We start from the raw sequence: 18,236 nt of genomic DNA on the forward strand, positions 1-18,236 counted from the left end.
CAAGACAGTTTTGAGTATTCCCAGGAGTGGATAGTGAAACCAATTCACCCCAAGTTCAAAGAAACTGCAATAAATCCAGGAGCTACATCTCCTAACAGACCTCAGCTAACGTGCTAAGTGGTAATGTTCACGACAGCATAAAAATTAGAATAAAAAATGTGGCTTGGTCAAATGGAGGTGTTTGGCACGGTTGTAGAGGGATGGTGAGTCAGGCTCTAGGCATTGTAAGGATGAATGAACTGGAGTAACATTGTAAAGAAGAGAATGTCCAAAACTGTTCCACAATGAGTCTGTCGCGGTCCATACGACAAACTTGAACGAGAGACTGACAACATTCAGGCACCAGGATGGTTCCACATCTACTGAGACATGAGGTGTACTTAGGTTTTTCCACACACTGCTTCTGCATTTTAGCTCAAATATAGTTAAAACAGTGACGCTGTGTAACATGTTCATCGAAGATTGTATTTATGTAATTTTAAGATCCACTATGAATCTGTTTTATTTATTATTATTTTTAAACATAAAAGCTTAGAAGCGACAGGGTGTGCGTTCTCATTATACTATGACTCTATGTCCCGACCAAATGTGTACTCACCAGGCAGGTGCATTTTTATAACCGCTGGACCCAGCGAGGCAAAGCTGCCCCATTTCCTTGTTTACACTAAGCTAACTGGCTGCTAACAGTAGCTTCACATATCGTGAACTGCATCTGTAAATGTATGTACGTCTTTTGACATTTTGGTTTGGCTTTTTTACCGTATGTAGGAAATAAGATGTGACACAAGACACATAATCCTGCCATACTACTGTATTCCATCTTTCAAAAAAGAAAGACAAGATTTAATATTACTTAACAATATGTTAAAAGTAGCCAGTTTGGCTTTAGTGTTAATACAATATACACTCTATAACAGACTGATAGTGTGAGTATTGTTCTTTTTCAATTTCATTCTGAAAGTATTCTGATACAAGCTGGCTACAGGTCAAAATAAAGAAAACATAAACTGTAACTGGTACACGTTTACTCAACAGTTTGTTAAACAGAACTTAAAAACCAAAAAAAAAAAAAAGAACAATGTCAAGTATTACGCCTTCCTCCTTTCTGTGAAATCAGGTGGAAGTAGTTGGTGGGGTGGGGGGAGGGTTTGGGAGAGTGGAAACCAGCTAACCAAGCTCCCTTGTCAATCGTGTGATGAGAGGCCGTGCTAGGAACAGGAAACGATGGGATAGTAAGCCACAATATGTCAAATACAGCTTTTAATTCATTACATTTCTCGCTTTTTTTAAGTTTCCATTGTCTCTCTTTTTTCTTTTTCTTTTTTAAGGAAACCTTCCAGACATAATAAGCATCTTTTGACTACAGTTAAGCCAATATAAGAAAATAATTTCAGACCATGGCTTTTTTTTTTTTTCTTTTCTTTTTTTTCCTTTTCAGTCAAGAGAAATGCCCAACTCAGACTAGAAGCACACAAGCAGGCAGGAAAAATTAATCAGATGTAGAGTAGCATTTTGTGATTCTGTGTCATTTCATTTCTTTTTATTTCTGCAGGTGGATCAGTCCAGATGGGTCTGTGTTGGAACCACACAGTGACAAGAACAAAGCAAGGCAGCGTGGGTGTGATTTGGGCACAGCGGGAGAAGTTCCAGGAGGATAACAGTTGGGTGGAAGTAAAGGGATAAGTGGAGGGTCGGGGTTGGGTTTGTATAGCTGTTAAGGTACTGATTCTGTCCTGACAGTCACTCACTAAACACCCTCAATGTGCAGCAAACGTAGCTTTCTTCAAGCTAAAGTTTGACCAGTTGATGGATAGCCGTTGACGGGTCTGCCGGGCAGAGTCTAAGCAAAATCTGGAAAAGAGAGAAAAGAAGGAAGAAAGCTGACATTAGGCCTTTGAGGTAGGGAAGAACACATTTTAGTAGTGTTCCTCCAGAATTTGGTCAAACGCACCTTTTGAAGTACTCCACCTCCCTCTCCGTTTCATCCATTTCAGTGCTATCCAGGTCGATGTCTTTGGGCAGGAATACATCATCTAAAATAAAAATAAAACATTTTCATATATACATACACAGAAAAATTCATCTCTCATTGGTCTCATACACATTTTCCTGGTTCTAATCTGTCAGGATTACGTTTCCAAGGTGCTTTAACATTTCACAGCACGTCCGAGTTTGGGATCACAGCAAAGCTGGATTAAGAAATACTCCCTAGCACTTGCTCATGGTGATCAAACCTTGCTTATTACAGAACATCCAGGAGACAAAGGAAAACAATGCAGAACACTTTGTTGTTCCGACTTTAGCAGCAGGACAGGGTAGTCCGGACTTGTACACACAGAAGATTAAAACCAACCTATCGAGCTGTTCATCTTGTCCGCCTTCTTCTTCTTGCTCTTCTTGGTCTTGCCTTTGGGCTGTGGGGACTCTGCGGTCGGAGGTTTGCCGTTCTGCTGGGTCTGTTCGGACTGGGAGGTTGGAGGGGGAGACGGAGAGGGGTTTGACACAGGGGGGCTTATCCTGTCTTCCTTTGTTTGGGCTAGAGGTTGGTGTTGCTGCCTTTTACCGCTGGCACTTCTGTTATTGCTCCTTTCCTCCCTCTGGGGTTCACTGGTTGGGAGAGGAGCGAGGGCTTCAACGGGCCTAGTTCGCATTGCTTTGGTGTCTGTTGTAGTGGTAGCGCCATTAGCGAGCTTTACAGGCGCATCGGAGCTCTTGGGTAACTCTGGGGCTTTCTTTACAGCAGCCTCAGAGGTGGGCACTTTAGCGGACTGCTTACCCTTAGATTTACTGCTGACCTCGAGTAGAGAGGAGGTGCCGTTGAGGAGGTCAGGTGGAGAATTGGGGATGTTGGTCTCAGCGGTAAACCCCTTTTCAGCAGCGCAGTTTGGGCTGTGCTGTAAATGGGGCCGGGGTAGTGAGTCAAATCTGGGTTCCTTCTGGTCAGGGAGGCGGATGAGAGTTTGAAGCAGCTGTGACTTTCCATTCTGAAGATTATCTAAGACGTTCTGAGCTGTCTGTTTAAGGGGCTGTGGATTGTTGTGAGGGGGAGCGGTATTTTCCTTTGCTTTCTCTTTCTTTTTCTTTTTGGCAGCGCGATGTTGCTGCAGCTCCTGCAGTCGGAGCAGTTCTTTTTGAAGCGCTTCTTCCTCTTCCTGCCTCTGTCGCCGTTGCTGTTCCTCCAACAACTGCTGCTCCTCCCTTTCGCGGGCCTCCGCCTCCAGACGGGCCTTCTCTTCCATCTGAAGCACACAGACATTTACTATTAGTGTACTGACAACTCTGACTCATAAAATAATAATAATAATAAAGACCACTGAGTGCTATATTTCCAAGTATTCTAGGAAAGTGGTTCATTTCAAAAAGGCCTCTGGCCTGATCAGCAGGTAGTTACCTTCTTTTGTTTGTGCCTTGCTCGTTTTGCTGCCTTAGAACTGGAAGCGGGTTTACTATCAGCACTGTTGATAAACTGCAACAGGTCCTCCACCCGCCTGTGGTCCTCCACCCCTCCATCTCTTTCTATCACCGGCTGCTGTTCCTCGCGTTTCGGCTGTTCCTCTTTGCGTTTTGTCAGACGTAAGCGAAGCTTCTCCCTCATTTCTGCATAGTTTCGACTGGTAGGAGCAGCTGGGGGCTGTGAATAAAACAAAGGGTGTCGCAATCAATGAGGGTACGGAGGAGGAAAATAAAAATAAATGAATCATTTGGAAAAAACAACAACAACAACAAAAGCAAAAAAAAAAAAAAAAAAAAAAAAAAAAAAAAAAAACACCAACAAGATGTTAATCTGAGGTCAATGTGTTTGCATAAACATGCATGTCTTACCCCGCCATGTCCGAAGAATTCGCAGTAGCAGCAGTCACAGTACTTTCCTTCTTTCTGGTTGGTGGATGTGGAGGTGGAAGAGCTGTGCTCCGAGCAGCTGTCCTCGTCCTGACTCTCCTCTCCATCATATGGCGGATGCTCGTACCCCCCATTCCCTTCACAGCGATGGCCTTCACAGTCAGGATCACTGAAATAAATAATGTTTTCATGTTTCAGTACTTTAAATTCAGTTTGGATTGCTGCGACAAAAAAGAAATAAGATAAATAATCTTTCCTGTGAAATCAGACAGCAAACTTGCCTGCAGACGCTGGGTGGGGCACTGATGGGCCCATCCATTGAGGTGGCCAGAGGTTCTGTGGGTGGGAGGCAATGACCCTGGTGGGAGTCTGCAAAGTCTGGAGCTGGAGTGGCCATTTTTGGGAAGGGTTGTGATCCTATTATCGGAAGGTGCGCAGTGGGTGCTGGAGGGAGCGGGGGCCCCGAGAGAGGAGGGAGGGAGGTAAGTCCTGTGGAGCCATTTCTAGGGGTGGTTGGAGTGGGTTGCCTGTGGTCCTCTTTACCTAGATTGTGAAATACGTCATCTAGAAGGGAGGGAAAATGGCCAGAATTACAATATTTACATTAACAAAATACACAAAAGAAAAAATCCCCACATCATCAAAAACAACATGATCGTGTTCAGAGCTTCCAGACAGGAAAACAAACAAGCCAAGTGTTGCTGACGCATGCTTCGCACGTCAATACCACTTCTTCTAAACCAGCGCAACGCAGTTTCAGCTTGATGACCTTTTGAATATGAATTATAACGCTGATATTTATATTTGCTCATCTAAACTTAGATCGACCTCATATATATATCTCTATCTCAAGCCACATCATTCATTTCACCACAATACAACGACCAGACATTTCAGAATAAAACACAATTTACACTTTACTCCAGGTTATCTGAGTAATTGATGAATGTGTGGACATAAGATTTGAATTCACCATTCTGTCAATTCTTAACTGTGCATTCAAGCATAGACACAGTAGCAAACCTTGCATAGTAAAACATGCTTGCTACAGTTAACACTGAGAAAAATATAAAAGAATAGGCATCCTTCCCATGTGCTTTACTATTTGGAAAGGTCAAAGAGGTAATAAATACCATAAAAAAAACCCACTATAATAGAGAAAATGAATAATTATCCTGCTGAATAAAAGCTATCAGTGACAGCAAAATTTGTATGTGATCAAAACTGATGACACACCCAAATTTTCAAGGGGACTTATCAATTAGTTAAATATGTACTCTTACAATGAAGGATGCACAATACACACTGACAAGTTTCCCCGTGAGTCAAAAACTCTGGTTTCAGACCCCTAAACGCTCAGTTTCTTCCATTTCTGCCTCTGCATAATACCAAAGACATCCGACATGATACCTGTGAGCACAGCATCCACAGCCGTCAGATGGTTGTTTTGTTTGAGTAGGTCTAACCACCTTTTTTCAGCCAATTAAAAGAAAGGCAGTTTAAATAGAGGAAGCTAAAATGGTTTGTTTCAAACAATTGATGGACCGAGGGGCTGCACCCAAAAATATTTTGATGTATGAATAACACAGAGCTGGGGTACGAGAATAAAATACGGCGGTGGAGACGACCACAACGAGTCCCTTTTAACTGTAGGTGTTAAATTGTTTGAGTGTCCCATCATTTTAATAACAAAAAAGCCCCATCAGTACAAACCTAACCACTACTCCTACTTCCTATATTACCTAAAGAGTTGGGTCTTTTAGATGCTAGGTGGATGGGTGGGTTATTACTTGACTGGACAGTGGTAGCAGTGCAGGACACTGAGGACGTGGAGGCGGAGGTAGCCATCACCACTCGATTCGTCTCCATGAAGGCATCCTGGAAATTGTAGAGACACTTCTTCTTGCCGCCGGTCTTCTTCTGCTCTTTGGCTTCTGAAGAGGAGCATGAGGACGAGGAGGATGACGACAAAGATGATGACAAGGAAGAAGACGAGGAAGGGGGCAGAGGCGTGGGCAGTGAGGCATGTTCCCCTTGGGGGCAAATAGATGATGTTGGAGGGAGGGGGACATCAGCAAGTGGTGGTCCAAGCATATCACCTGTTGGGTTAGGACAAAACATAAGGGAAGACATTGTCTTAACGATTCTTTTTAAATGATTTCAATATGATTGGTGATTTGTGCCGTGCCAGGGCGGCTCACCTGGAAGCGATTCGGGCAACAGCACAGACGGATTCCAGCTCTTCATCACAGCAGCGTCCCATAAATTCTCAAACTTGAGCGAGAGGCACTGCAGAGAGCTGTTCCAGTCACCTGCACTGCCCGCACCGCCGAAGCAGTTCTGGTATACATGCTCTGGTAAAGACGCACTGAAGGCTGGCTGCTTGGCCGCCGAGTGGTTTGATATAGGGTTGGGGGGCAGAGGCTTAAGGTGGGAAAAAAATGTGATTAGTAAGGGAATAATGAGATGAACAGGTTTGAGTTTGGCACAAAGTTCAGGACTGCTCTGTTCTTTTTGCTTTTTCCCCCCTTCCCCTAGTTTAGGTTCAGTCTGTCCCCTTGTGGCAGAAAAAAGGAACTGCAGTGACACTAAATGAAACTAGCGTACAACTAATCTTAGGATTGTTCTTGGAACCTTAAAAAAAGAAAAATCCCCAGTGATAAGGAAATGAATCAATTTTCCCCTTAAAGACACTTTCAATGCTAGAATTCTACATACTGATCGGAAGAATACAACTTACGTCTACCTCTAAAAACTTGTTATCCTCACCTTGTTGTGTGTGAGAGGTGGGCTTGGTGGGTAGAGTGTGGGGTGCAGGAGGGGCCGGGAGAAGTTGTGTAGGGGCAAGTGGCCGTGGATGTGTGGGTACAAGTGGAGGGCGGGGTGTGCAGGGGGGGTCTTGCTGTCTGTGAAGAATTGGTGTCCAACAGCGGGGGGAGGAGGCGCAGCGTGGAGCCGACTAGGGGGCAAACACGTGGCGGGGCCCAGGGTGGAAGAGCTGGGGTCCTGGTTGCACACGTGGCACTCGCAGGCATGCTGGGCCTGCTCTGCCTGAGGGTGGGGGTAATATAGGTTTGAAACACGTTGATTTAAAAGAGTAATAACAGCTAAATCATGTATCAGAATGTAGTAGTGGAGTTCATTTTTCCAATTCAGCTCCATCGAGGATTTCATTATTATTATTATTTTAAATTAGTGTGACTACACTACCAAGTTTTTATCTCCGCTCTTACATCAGAATTAAACTGATGTGCTTTTTGTGTCACATGAACATTAGTAAAGTGGTTCAGGTCTCATCAGTGCCACTGCACGGATACACGGATACACGGATACCCTGCCCTGCAAATAAAGCACCTCGTTTCGTCAGTAACAGCTGTACCTGGAGGTGGCAAGGATCGTGGCCAGATAAGTGTGGCATTAGCTTTAGTTATAGACTTTAAAAGACAAACGAACAAATAAAATAAATAGCAAATGTCTTCTAGTCTTTAATCCACACAAAGAGTATAAGGGGACTTTCACTGATGCACAGATGACCACGTCTAGTGTTTGTATAGTAATACCACTCATATTATAATGGACTAGCAACTCAAATTAATACTGAAACTACTGGAACCACATTGAAACTGAAATGAGCAAACCCAGTCTAAGCTATAACAAAAAAAAGAAAAATTAAAACAAAATTTAAATTCATGTAAAAAAAAAAAAAAAAAAAAAAAAAAAAAAAAAAAAAAAACACGCTCCTGCGATAACCCCGGGACCCACAGCAACAAAGAACATTCTTGTTCTGTGATCAGTATTTTTAGATCTCTCGTCACACAATGAGTGCGTCTGAGCATATGGCCCTTAAAGGAAGACGAATGAAGGCTCATTGTATTTGTATAAATACCTGCTGGTGGTTGTAGGAGGGTGGAGGACTATTGGTCTTTCCTGAGGAAAGCTGTTCCTGCTGCCCTGGGGGCTCCCCACCACCCTCGCTATTAGCTTCCTCCTCGTCACCCTCCGATGAGCTGCTGCTGCTGGTAATGCGAGGAGACTGACACAGAGAGGTGCAGAACAAAGACTGAATTAGTATGTGAGGACAAAATATTTCCCAAATTACCCGTAACCCACTCATAATGAACTGCAGCTTCATCATCCAGAAACCCGGCAGGGAAATTCACAGCTAATCTTGGGCATTTTTTGGGGGCTGTAGAGGACTCACCCCTGTCTTTAGCGCCACGTTTTCACCTTCCCCGTTGATGTCGTTATGAAGACCGTTCACAGCAGCAGTCACCATACTGTTGTCCTCATAACCACTCATAGGGTACATGTCCCCAAACTTACTGGACAATGGAGGCACTTCGTCATCATCGCTAATGCTACAACAAGAGAGAAATGAGAAGTCAGGAAGAAGAAGAGACTATTTATCGAAATATCAGTTCCACTTTAATAGCACTTATTTTTATGTTAACGCTAAGATTGGGGAAAATACTAATAGATGACTTACAAAGTGTTGGTGTCTCCTTCAGGCAGAATGAGTCTCGGATGCTGCTGGATGGTGATGGGAGAACTGGAGTTGGAGCCGGATGCTGAACTGCCGGAAGAGAGGCTAGGAGGGTGCACCCCTGCCAAGAAGTCCCGGGGAGGATCCCCTTGCATGGGTAGTTTGATGTGGAGGTCTTCAGCGATAGGAGAGTCCATTATGCCACACGTTAGGATGTGAGAGAGGCTACAGTCGTCACATGTGCACCTGTTGAAAAAAGTTGAGACAAAATTTATATTGTGATACTGATTACAGGACTCTCTCAGTAAAGTTCTTACATGAAGTATTTTAAAAAGACAATTCCCATACAGTCAAATGAGTTAAGTGGCTTTTTTAATGGCGGAAAATGGTCTTCAATACATCACATGTTGACATCTCGCTCTCCCATCTTTAAATAGGTTCTATAGCAAAGTGACAAAAGTCTTGAGCCACACCAGTGACATGACCCTCACCTCATGTCACTGCTGATTTTCAGACCACCTCTTGTGTAATTTGGCATACCTCAGCCTTGGCTCCCCATTTCTCCCTTCCTTAAGAATGGCTTCTTGATAGCCACCCTTCCACCAACATCATTTCTAACCAGGCTACAGTAAACAATAAATGGTTACAGTGTCAGATCTTTGCTGGATTGGTTTCTACTCCGTAAGGACATGACTTTCAGACGCTTTTCATCTGCGTTTTTTTCCCTCTCAAAATTTCTCAGGACACCCTACACAGCATGTAGAGATGTGCCATGTTTTCAGCTAATAGCGCTTTGTTTTTGCAAAGACACCAGTTTAGACCTTCAAACTGTTATCTTATCATTTTTAATAGAAATCGCATTATGTGTAGACAACACTGTTTCATCCTTTGAGTTCTTATGCTGGAATGATTCATAGGTCAGTGTTAGGTGGCTAACAGAAAGAAAAGAAACCTCTGAAAATGGTCAGGTACAAGGACTGCACTGAAAAAGCCTGAAAAAGACTTAAACTATTGCACGAGCCCACAAAAAAAAAAGAAAATAAATTCTGGCTCCTTGGAAGCAAAATATAAAGAAATTGCTCAAGACTTTTGCACATAATAATAATAATAATAATAATAATAATAATAATAATAATAATAATACCAGCAAGTAGAGGGGGGTTCATTTAATTTCTTCACAACTAAACATAACCAGTCTGTTCACTTATTTTATACATGTTATCCTTTTTTTTTTCCCCCCTGTGAAGATAATTTGAATTATTTCTGAAATTCACTGGACTAAGAGTAACGTAATCCCAGGCCAGACAGGGACAAGCCACTGAATCCTGACAGCTCACCTTCTTCTGTAATTGCAGTTTGGACAGTCTGGAATACTCAGACGAGATGACAGCATTCTCATTGTGTCTGTGAAGTTGTTATCTCCGGTGGGGGATTTCTTACTGTTGGGTAACTACAAAAAAACAAAAACAGAAACCATTACAGCGCTTTGAAGGACACAACTGTAAAACTCCATTGTAAAATGACAGCGTCATAATCATGTGCCGTACCTGTTCTTCTATAAACCTTCTTTGCTTAAAGAATTCCCAGTCCTCTTTCAGCATTCCCTGCTTTGTCTTTAAAGTCTGGAAACAGGCAGATAGTAAGAATCAACAAAGACTTTAGAAGCTTCACAAATCAAAGACTGAAAAAAAATATCTAAACAGTCACAGAGTTTTCATTTCACTTACATTTTTGCTAATTAAAGACTTGTGTGGCTCTGTTCTTTGGTTGGTAATATTCTGACCCTCCACCTTAAAAAGCATCTACAAAAGAAACATGTTACACAATTTATTATTCTCTGTACTGAACATGAGCGTTACACAAGACATTCTTTTACTGCCCTGCGTACCTGTTCATCCACATAGTCATCAATCCTCTTCTCACAATCCTGCCACTGAGCGGCCACTGAAGCCATCTCCTGCTGCAGTTGCTGGTAGCTCTCTAATAACGTCCTGTACGTATCTTCACTGTATGAATCATGGGAAGCTGTGCCATGCCTGTGGAAAGAAAACAAAAGCAAAAAAAAACCAAATAGGGATTAGGGATAAGCCTGCTGGCTTATGGCTCAGTACTGTGGAAGCTTGTTCAAAGGCAGCATCTGAGAAGGTAATGTGCAATTTGGGTCTTTATTAGCAATCAAATCATCACGATGAGCGTCTAGTCATAGAGTCTTCCTTTAAATAGAAGTGACGTCTTACCTAAGCTGTGCAATGAGTGCCGGTAAACTGCTGTGTAAGATCGGTTCGGAGAAAACCAGATTCTCGAAAAGGTGTTTGTTGTGCAGCTCCCAGGTCACCTGAAATTTCTGGAGGTGCTCATTTTCCTGGGGAAGAGCAAAAAAAAAAGGAAATAAAATAAAAGTTAAGAATGCGATGAATATGTCAAACGTGTTATTGTATGTGGGGGAACAACACTCGGACGAACCAGGGTGAGCAGGAAGCTGCTGATGGTTCGTGCAGCTTGACAGAGGGCGTTGTATTCCTCCAGCAAAAGTGAGATGAACTGGTGGGCTTGAGGAGGACCTTGGGCTGCAGCTATGGTCCCAGGTGGTCCCGTGTTCTTGGAACCTGCAGAAAGGTGCTTCAATAGACGCACTTTCATTTCCAAGACGTATTCCCGAGCCTGCTGCTCCAACCGCTGGTAGAGCTGATAGGGATCCTTTTCACAGAGTCTGCGGGAGAAAAACAATGAACATAATGTGGGAAAAGAAAAAAAAATTCCCCATCTATTGATGCTACCAGCACGTAAAGCTCTTCTTTCTCTTGTAACACTGTCTGTACAGTTTAAAATCTCCCAATGTGAGTCACATAGTTTCCTCAATTACATCATATTAAGTAATCCAATAGGCTTTTTACGGGCCTGTGGACTTGTTCAAATACACTGGAAAAACAAACAAAAAAACCCAAAACAAAACAAGGCAGCAGTTTCAGTTTGTTGACATCAGCGCAAAGGCTCCCACGCCTCTGGTTGTTTTCAGAGAAGCTCCCTGTTAACAGGGACCTCTAGTGGCCAAACACACCCCTGAAAGCCCCTGAAAGAAAGACCTGAGAAAGAGAGGCAGGATTTCTGGTCGTGGTCATACCTGTCCACCAGCTCCTTCATGCCCTCCTTGTCTCTCTCTAGAGGCTGGTCGTGGTCATCTGCAAGTGGCGTTCCCGTCTGTCTGTAGATGTAGCGCACCAGGTAGCGAAGCTCCGACCAGTGGTTCTGCAGCTGCTGCGACTCCCTCTCCGACTCGGCAGAGATCTCCCTGTAATTCCCACAAATTCATTAAGAATCAGTGAAAAAAACAAAACAAAAACAAAAACGCAAGGAATCAAAGAGTCAACCTGAACTGACCGCCTCTCGTTGCAAGCTTCGCAGCTGCACACTGTATCAGCAGGCATCGGCGTGGTGAGGTCCGGGGCAGGAAGCATGGGTAGAGTAGGCGCAGCAGTGGTCAGTCTGTCCCCTGTGGCTGCCTCCTGGCCCAAGTTTCCATTACCCACAGGCATGTGCAAAAGAAAGTCCTGACTCTGTAGGCATTATGAAGGAAAACAAAGACATCACAATAAGGCATTGAACAAATCCAGAAACATTTTTATTAGTTTACTGTGATGCTGATCATTTTTCAGGAGCCGATGGTGACACTGGGCATGTCGCACGGCTGTCCAGAAAGCTGAAAATAATGTGCTAACATATAATATGAATGTCAATCACTTCTCTGTATTTAAGAGCATTTTTAATCATTTCAGTTGATTCCTCTTCAGTCTCTTCAGCTGTGGCTTGTCATAAAATAATCTCTGATCATCTCATGGATCTGGCTCTGGACACTGTGACAGCTACAAGGCCCTGAAAATGACTGCTCTGATATGTCCAGCACCACATGACGCTCAGCCTATTTACGTTTATAACGTGTTGGACAGTAACTACAACTGGGATGAGCACACAGTGCAGTCTTTTTTTGTTTAGAGAAAAGTTACAGTTACAATTGACAAGCATCAGGGCCGAGATCAGCAAACCACTGTGAGAACTGACTTATAATGTCACACCATCATTCACTCATCACCAGAAAAAGCACAGCATGTGGCAGACTAGATAGAGAATATATGTGCAAATTTTCTTTTCTGCAGCTATTTCAAAATAAAAGCTCTCCAGTTGCTTGGGCCCCTTGACTACAGGACCATAATGCTGTGAGTCAGCAGAGCACGCCCCTGCAGTTAGGATGCATTTAACAATACATTTAAGAGGAAGCCAAACCCAAGACCACCATCCAAGGCTAACGCACCAACAACTAAGAAAACATAGGACTGAGCTCCAAAAAACAAACGTTTGGGAGTTTTCAAAAGCAACTCAGACTGAGACTTTGGATGAAGAACAAAAATGTAGGCGCAATCTTACCACCTGCCTACAAATAAAAAGCAAAATTTCTTTTAGAATTTGCAAGAACGGAAACAAAGTCGAGTCGCTGCCTTTGTAAATTTGTCTGTACAAAAGTGCTTTTATTAATTACAACTAATAATCACTCCTACACACATTCAACCAGGAAAATAAAAAGTCACTTTGTATTATAGGGGGAGAAAAAAAAACCCCCCACTGATTTCAAATCACAAGATTTTTCCACAGGCAGTCGGTCATAAAGAAGCTCTTTATATACAGAGTAACTGGAGCGCACACTCAAACACACGTCATCTTACAACACAGGCCTGAGAGGATATTTTCAGTCACACTTGGGTGTGCAGAGGAGAAAGAGAGAAAACTAATTAAGACGACAACAGCAACACTGCCACTTATTTTCTTAATTAATCATTAGGAGTATTAAATGTGACTACGTGTTAAAATAAAGACTTAAATCATTATGATTTTTATAATTAGTTCCTTCATTTTTAGATACAGATGCAGCTAATGCCATAATCACAACTACATTTTTATGTACCATTTATTATATATCAAAAGCATTTCATCCACTGAGATACTTTTTGTTTAATTAATGTACCTGAAAAATTGAAAAAGTGCACATTTCAAGCTGAAGCTTCTAGAAGTCGCTACCTCGTTGAATCAATTCAAGCTTGTGCAATCGTATTATTCTGCTTCCATCATTACGTTCTTACAGCAGCAGCTGCTGCTCACGGTGGCTGCATCTGTTTCAGCCGTTCTGGCACAGAACCAGCAGTGCCAGGTGAACGCAGGAGCTGCATCATCCACTGAAAGACCGCAGCTGTGCACGTTAAACTGCAGATATGTGGTATCCGTGTTGAGCCAGAAAACCGACTGAACGGCGGAATCGAGCAAAGGCTTGACACGCAGCACTCTCTCTCCATGCACAAACTCTTTATAACTTTAATTCTCTTCACACTCATGTGACTTACCCCTAAAGACTGCTCTAGAGTAGTATGTCGGTCCTCCTTCTCCACTGTGCGCCTGCAGTCAGAGCACACCCACAGAGGCAGCTGTAGAGCACTGGGAGTCTTGGCAGGCTGTGCCGTACCGTTCTGGCCTGAGATGCTTGCCTCTGAAGGCACGACAGTGTCTTTACGCTCACATCGACACAAGAGGCAGCGATCACCAGCAGTGTAGGGCGCTCGCTGGTTCAGGCCAAATGTGAATGGGGTCTGTGGTGGGAAAGAAAAATATATTAGTTTACATGAAGTCACTGTGTTTGATTAAAATCCCCTAGATAGAAATGCAGTGGCTGTTGTCATTTACTACTTAAGGGAATAAATAAAAGCAGGTTATTTTTTCTTCTAATAATAATAATAATAATACAGATGTTATTTTAGAGGAAAACTCAAGTTTGTGATCACTTGAACTGCTAACCAATCTAACATTCACAACCCAATGTACTCCAGGTACAACAGCTGTTTGAACAGGCCCGCTGTACTTCATTAAATCACAGGAACTTTAACACAGAGTCCTTTCAGTGCGTGAACCACAGAGGGGCACAAACACGTAATTAGAAGCTAGAGGCTTCAATTAATGATATACACACTGACTGCTTGTGACGGTGGGTGGGATGGCTATGGGATTTTAAGAAGAAGGTTGACTTCCATCTATTTCAGCTACATTTTAAACGTGTACTCCTGGAGACTGTGACTCAGTGAGTACTCTGGGTTAGAGCGGGGCAGCTTTACACTTAACGGAATATCAGCATCTATCCAAACATGATATGGCCTCCTAGTACAGCTATGGTATGAATTTCAGAATCCTATGTTTCCTCCTTCTTAAATTATCACATTCTCAAACTCAGGTGTCGATATTGTAAATTCTTTTTTTTTTTTTTTTAAATTAGTGTCAGAAAGTAGCTGAACATTGTGTGACACATGTTAGTTAATCATTTACTCATTTGCGTTGTATCCAACTGCTCCTAATCAGTGTGTAGTGTTTCACACAACAAACAGGAGAGTTGTAAAGTGCCCTCTGTTGGACAAACTATGCAACGCCAACTCTCATAACATAGTTGAAAGGCATTTCTCACCCTTCTTCCTTACCTTTTTAATTTCCATTTATATATTATTTATCCATGTATTATTATTATTATTATTATTATTATTATTATTATTATAAAAGATCAGCGAAAAAAGCAAATATTTGCAGACAATATCTGCTCACTGATCAATCAGTTGGGTTCTCTATGATAAACAGTACATTTCATACATATATTTCCTCGTTCCTTGTTCAAGTTCATGTTCGTGATGTGTGTTGTATGGATTTGAATTCTGAGGAATAACGTCATTAGTAATCAGGAAAAAAAAAAAAGGCAGTTATCAACACTTAAACCCTACTGTTAAAAAAATAAAAAATACAAATGCTGGAGCATCTGAATGTATGAATAACTGAGGCAAGTCCTACCGAATATGAATAAGTTCCATACTTAAAAATGACTGAATTAACAGAAACACTGAATGTTTAAATCTTGAGTGGGTTTCCACCATTTAGCATACACACAGTTCTATTGTCAAGGTGTGTATTATTCTGGTAAACTGGACATGTCTTTGAGCGACAAAGGTTCTGTATCATTGAGTGGATTCAGAAACCCTTGACTGTACTTTACCTGAAGGACTCCAGAGAAGTCAGCATTCACCGGTCCTTCTGTAAACTGTGGTGTAACGCCGCTGTTCACTTTGACCTGATGGACACAAAACAGCTCATAGTTTACAATGAACTCATCCCTTTCTATTTATGCAAGTGATCAATTACACTAAGTGATGACACAGTTTCTATATTACACCTCAAAGCTTCTAATGTTTTCTGTATTATTTTCTGGGTTTTATATTCGACTGCATATATATTTATACTGATAAACCTCTCATAGGTTCACACCAGTACACACTGCATACACAGAAAACCTATAAACAAAAGTGCCCAAAAATGATGTACGCACATTTAAGGAGTCAACTCAGAAAAATTATAGCAAAACATAATCTCTATCTAGCCATGCACAGACTGGCAGAAAAGGAGTCGTAACTGATCATTTAGACTAAAGGATTAAATTCAAGCAGTTTCATGTTATGTAAACTTAAACGACAAATTACTGTTGCTGCTGCAGGCTGACACAAACCACCATGGTAGTAATCGGTGCTATGAGAAAAACAAGCTGGCTATCTGTGCATGTACTGTTAAGCATTAGTAATAACTGACATTTAAAAATAAAAATGAATGCTGCAGTAAAACATGCACATAAACATATTGTAAATGACCTGAACAACTAGGAATCCAGTTTATATCAAGGCTCTCTTCTTTTTAGTAACTGCTATACTGTCACCTTGCACTATATAGTATATAAACACGTACTAGACAGTGTATGCTTACTTTATGGATGACTAAAGTAAGGTGTTTAGTGCTAACAGCATTGGTTTTTCTTTCTCTGTGTTTCTCTCACACACTGAGATAGAGCGAGGCTGAGTCACTGAGATAGGTGCAGATAGACTGGTATTACTTTGAGGAATTAATTTTTAATTTAATTACCGTTGTCTTGACAGTTTTTCAAGCTAACACTAGCTCCTGCACTATGACTCACAGGTGTTTCTCCTGTTTAGCATAGGCCTGACTGAATGACCGGTCTTTGTTTAAGCTTCATGATATTTTGTGTACAAAAAGAGTAGACAAAACAGCAGTGGCTCCAAGTAGTCACATTTGGTTTTCCATAATGGTTTAGCCAAGAAATTTCTTATATCATTTACCTTATTAGCGCAGCAGTGAATTAACAAAGTTAAAATGAATAAAGTTACGATGAAATAAATGAAGCTTGGTATGACTAGGGGTATTTTTCTTTATTTTCAGCGATATTGTTGTTACCATGAATTCTTCTGCCCACTTGTAGCGGAAAATCTGATACTGTAACATCACTAATCCCAAACAAACAACACACACACACACACACACACACACACACACACACACACACACACTTTCTACGTGAGAGACCAGAATAACTACAAAAGCACAATAAACGTACACAGAAGCACAGACAGGACATAGTTCCCTTCGATGCAGAATACAAAACACTCAAGTGTTATTTACGCGACCCATTAAGCTAACCAACATCTCCGATCTTGTAAATAAGCTTGCTAACCATCTTAAGATTTCACTGTTAAGTTTCACTATCGTGGTATTGAAGTATACGGGCTCATTAGGCTAACGTGGAGGAGGTAGTCGAGTACTTTAGCTGGTCCTCTGGAAAATATGACCAAGTTAAACTCAAACCTTTACAGACTAGAGAAATAGAGAGAGAGAGAAAAAACGACGGAAACTCGGAATTTAAAAACGCAAAAACAGTGATGAGATTGTTAGTGCTCTTGACTGTTAGCATAAGCTAGCATCAGTGTTTACCTAGGTGATAGCAGCTTTTGAGCCACCTACGTTAATCTTAATGTTATTCCCGAATAACTTTGATTCGAGCAGCCCAATCTATACCTGTGCTAGCCATACACAGAGAAGAATATTAGATCAACCAACTGCTTGATTGTGTCTAAATCGTTGTCGATACACCTACGACCTCTTAACTTAAGCTAACGATGGTAGTGTTAGGATTTCGCCAAGACTTTAGTAAGTTAGCCTGACGTTTAAGACAGTGTGTTATATTACACTGGGGACTGTTTAACTGCTGGCGATTATTTCACAAAGAATAAACAACTATTATTAGCTGTGATTAAGCCGGTTAACTACCAGCTACGTTGCACTTGTTAGTTAGCTAGCTAGCTAGCTGCCTTCCTCGCATCAGTCTCGGGCCCAAATCAGATGTGTCGTTGATAACGCTCCAAGCTGCTTGCCCCTGTTTTGACATCCAGTAGTGTGACACTCTTACCTCGTCGTTTATGCCCGTGATGGATCCTATATTCCCGCTGCCTGCACTGCCAGGTGTCAAAAAGCCGACGACAGAGGCAGGTGCTGCTGTTCCCTCACAGCCCAGGGCCGAAGCAACCCCGGCCTTGCCACCGCTGGTATTGCAGACAGCACTGCAGCTACTGCCACCGCCCCGCTTGTTCTTCCTGCGTTTAGCCCCCCGTTTAGCATCGGTTGGACTCATTTTTCCCAATAAAAGAAGCGAGACAACTTGCCGTCCAGACTTAGCAGAGTCTCAAGTGGAATGCCTGTTGCAATCACTCGCGTATAAATCCTGGATAGCAGTATAGAGACTCTCAAAACGGCAGACACTCAGTTCCATCAAAGTGCAAGCCGACTTCATATATTCCAATATGGCCTCTGACTGGACTGCCTCAACCAGGGCTCAGATCGCGTCGAAACGTAAATGTGCGTCCTCACCCAGGCGCTCATGGGAAATTGAGTTTGCCATGGGAAATCACTTTCTAAGCAGATAACAGGGAGAAAGTTGTAGTTAGCGGAGATAAACACTGACGTTGAATGCTTTACAAACATATCGGTCTTCTTCTTATCT

General features: G+C 42.2%; 1 protein-coding gene across 2 annotated transcripts; it reads right to left on the reverse strand.

Moving 5' to 3' along the window:
• Window positions 1-1,245: 1,245 nt before the first annotated feature.
• Window positions 1,246-18,058, reverse strand: fam193a (family with sequence similarity 193 member A). Of its 2 annotated transcripts, none has more exons than XM_080880148.1 (23): window positions 17,646-18,058; window positions 15,393-15,467; window positions 13,711-13,953; window positions 11,702-11,877; window positions 11,445-11,612; window positions 10,787-11,033; window positions 10,561-10,685; window positions 10,212-10,359; window positions 10,051-10,125; window positions 9,871-9,945; window positions 9,661-9,773; window positions 8,327-8,569; window positions 8,042-8,198; window positions 7,727-7,873; window positions 6,610-6,891; window positions 6,042-6,264; window positions 5,631-5,939; window positions 4,122-4,404; window positions 3,823-4,009; window positions 3,392-3,631; window positions 2,354-3,239; window positions 1,952-2,033; window positions 1,246-1,851 (listed from the first exon to the last, which is right to left on the reverse strand). In XM_080880148.1, exons 1-23 carry the CDS (start codon window positions 17,865-17,867, stop codon window positions 1,758-1,760), a joined length of 4,800 nt encoding a protein of 1,599 aa, XP_080736274.1. In that variant the 5' UTR covers window positions 17,868-18,058; the 3' UTR covers window positions 1,246-1,757. The 2 variants fall into 2 exon arrangements, with proteins under 2 accessions (XP_080736274.1, XP_080736273.1); XM_080880147.1 differs by having other exon boundaries at window positions 5,583-5,939.
• Window positions 18,059-18,236: the final 178 nt, after the last annotated feature.

The sequence above is a fragment of the Rhamphochromis sp. 'chilingali' genome (assembly GCF_963969265.1).
Source record: "Rhamphochromis sp. 'chilingali' genome assembly, chromosome: 4".
NCBI classification, from domain to species: domain Eukaryota; kingdom Metazoa; phylum Chordata; class Actinopteri; order Cichliformes; family Cichlidae; genus Rhamphochromis; species Rhamphochromis sp. 'chilingali'.

Bases quoted from the DNA above. Each gene is read 5' to 3' on its own strand.
- fam193a (XM_080880147.1), bottom strand. From the start codon at position 17,867: ATGAGTCCAACCGATGCTAAACGGGGGGCTAAACGCAGGAAGAACAAG. The intron at 11,034-11,444 runs GTATGACCACGA...TTTCTCCCGCAG, and splicing joins ATGAAGGAGCTGGTGGACAG to ACTCTGTGAAAAGGATCCCT. The intron at 6,892-7,726 runs GTATTTATACAA...CCCCACCCTCAG, and splicing joins CCTCCTACAACCACCAGCAG to GCAGAGCAGGCCCAGCATGC.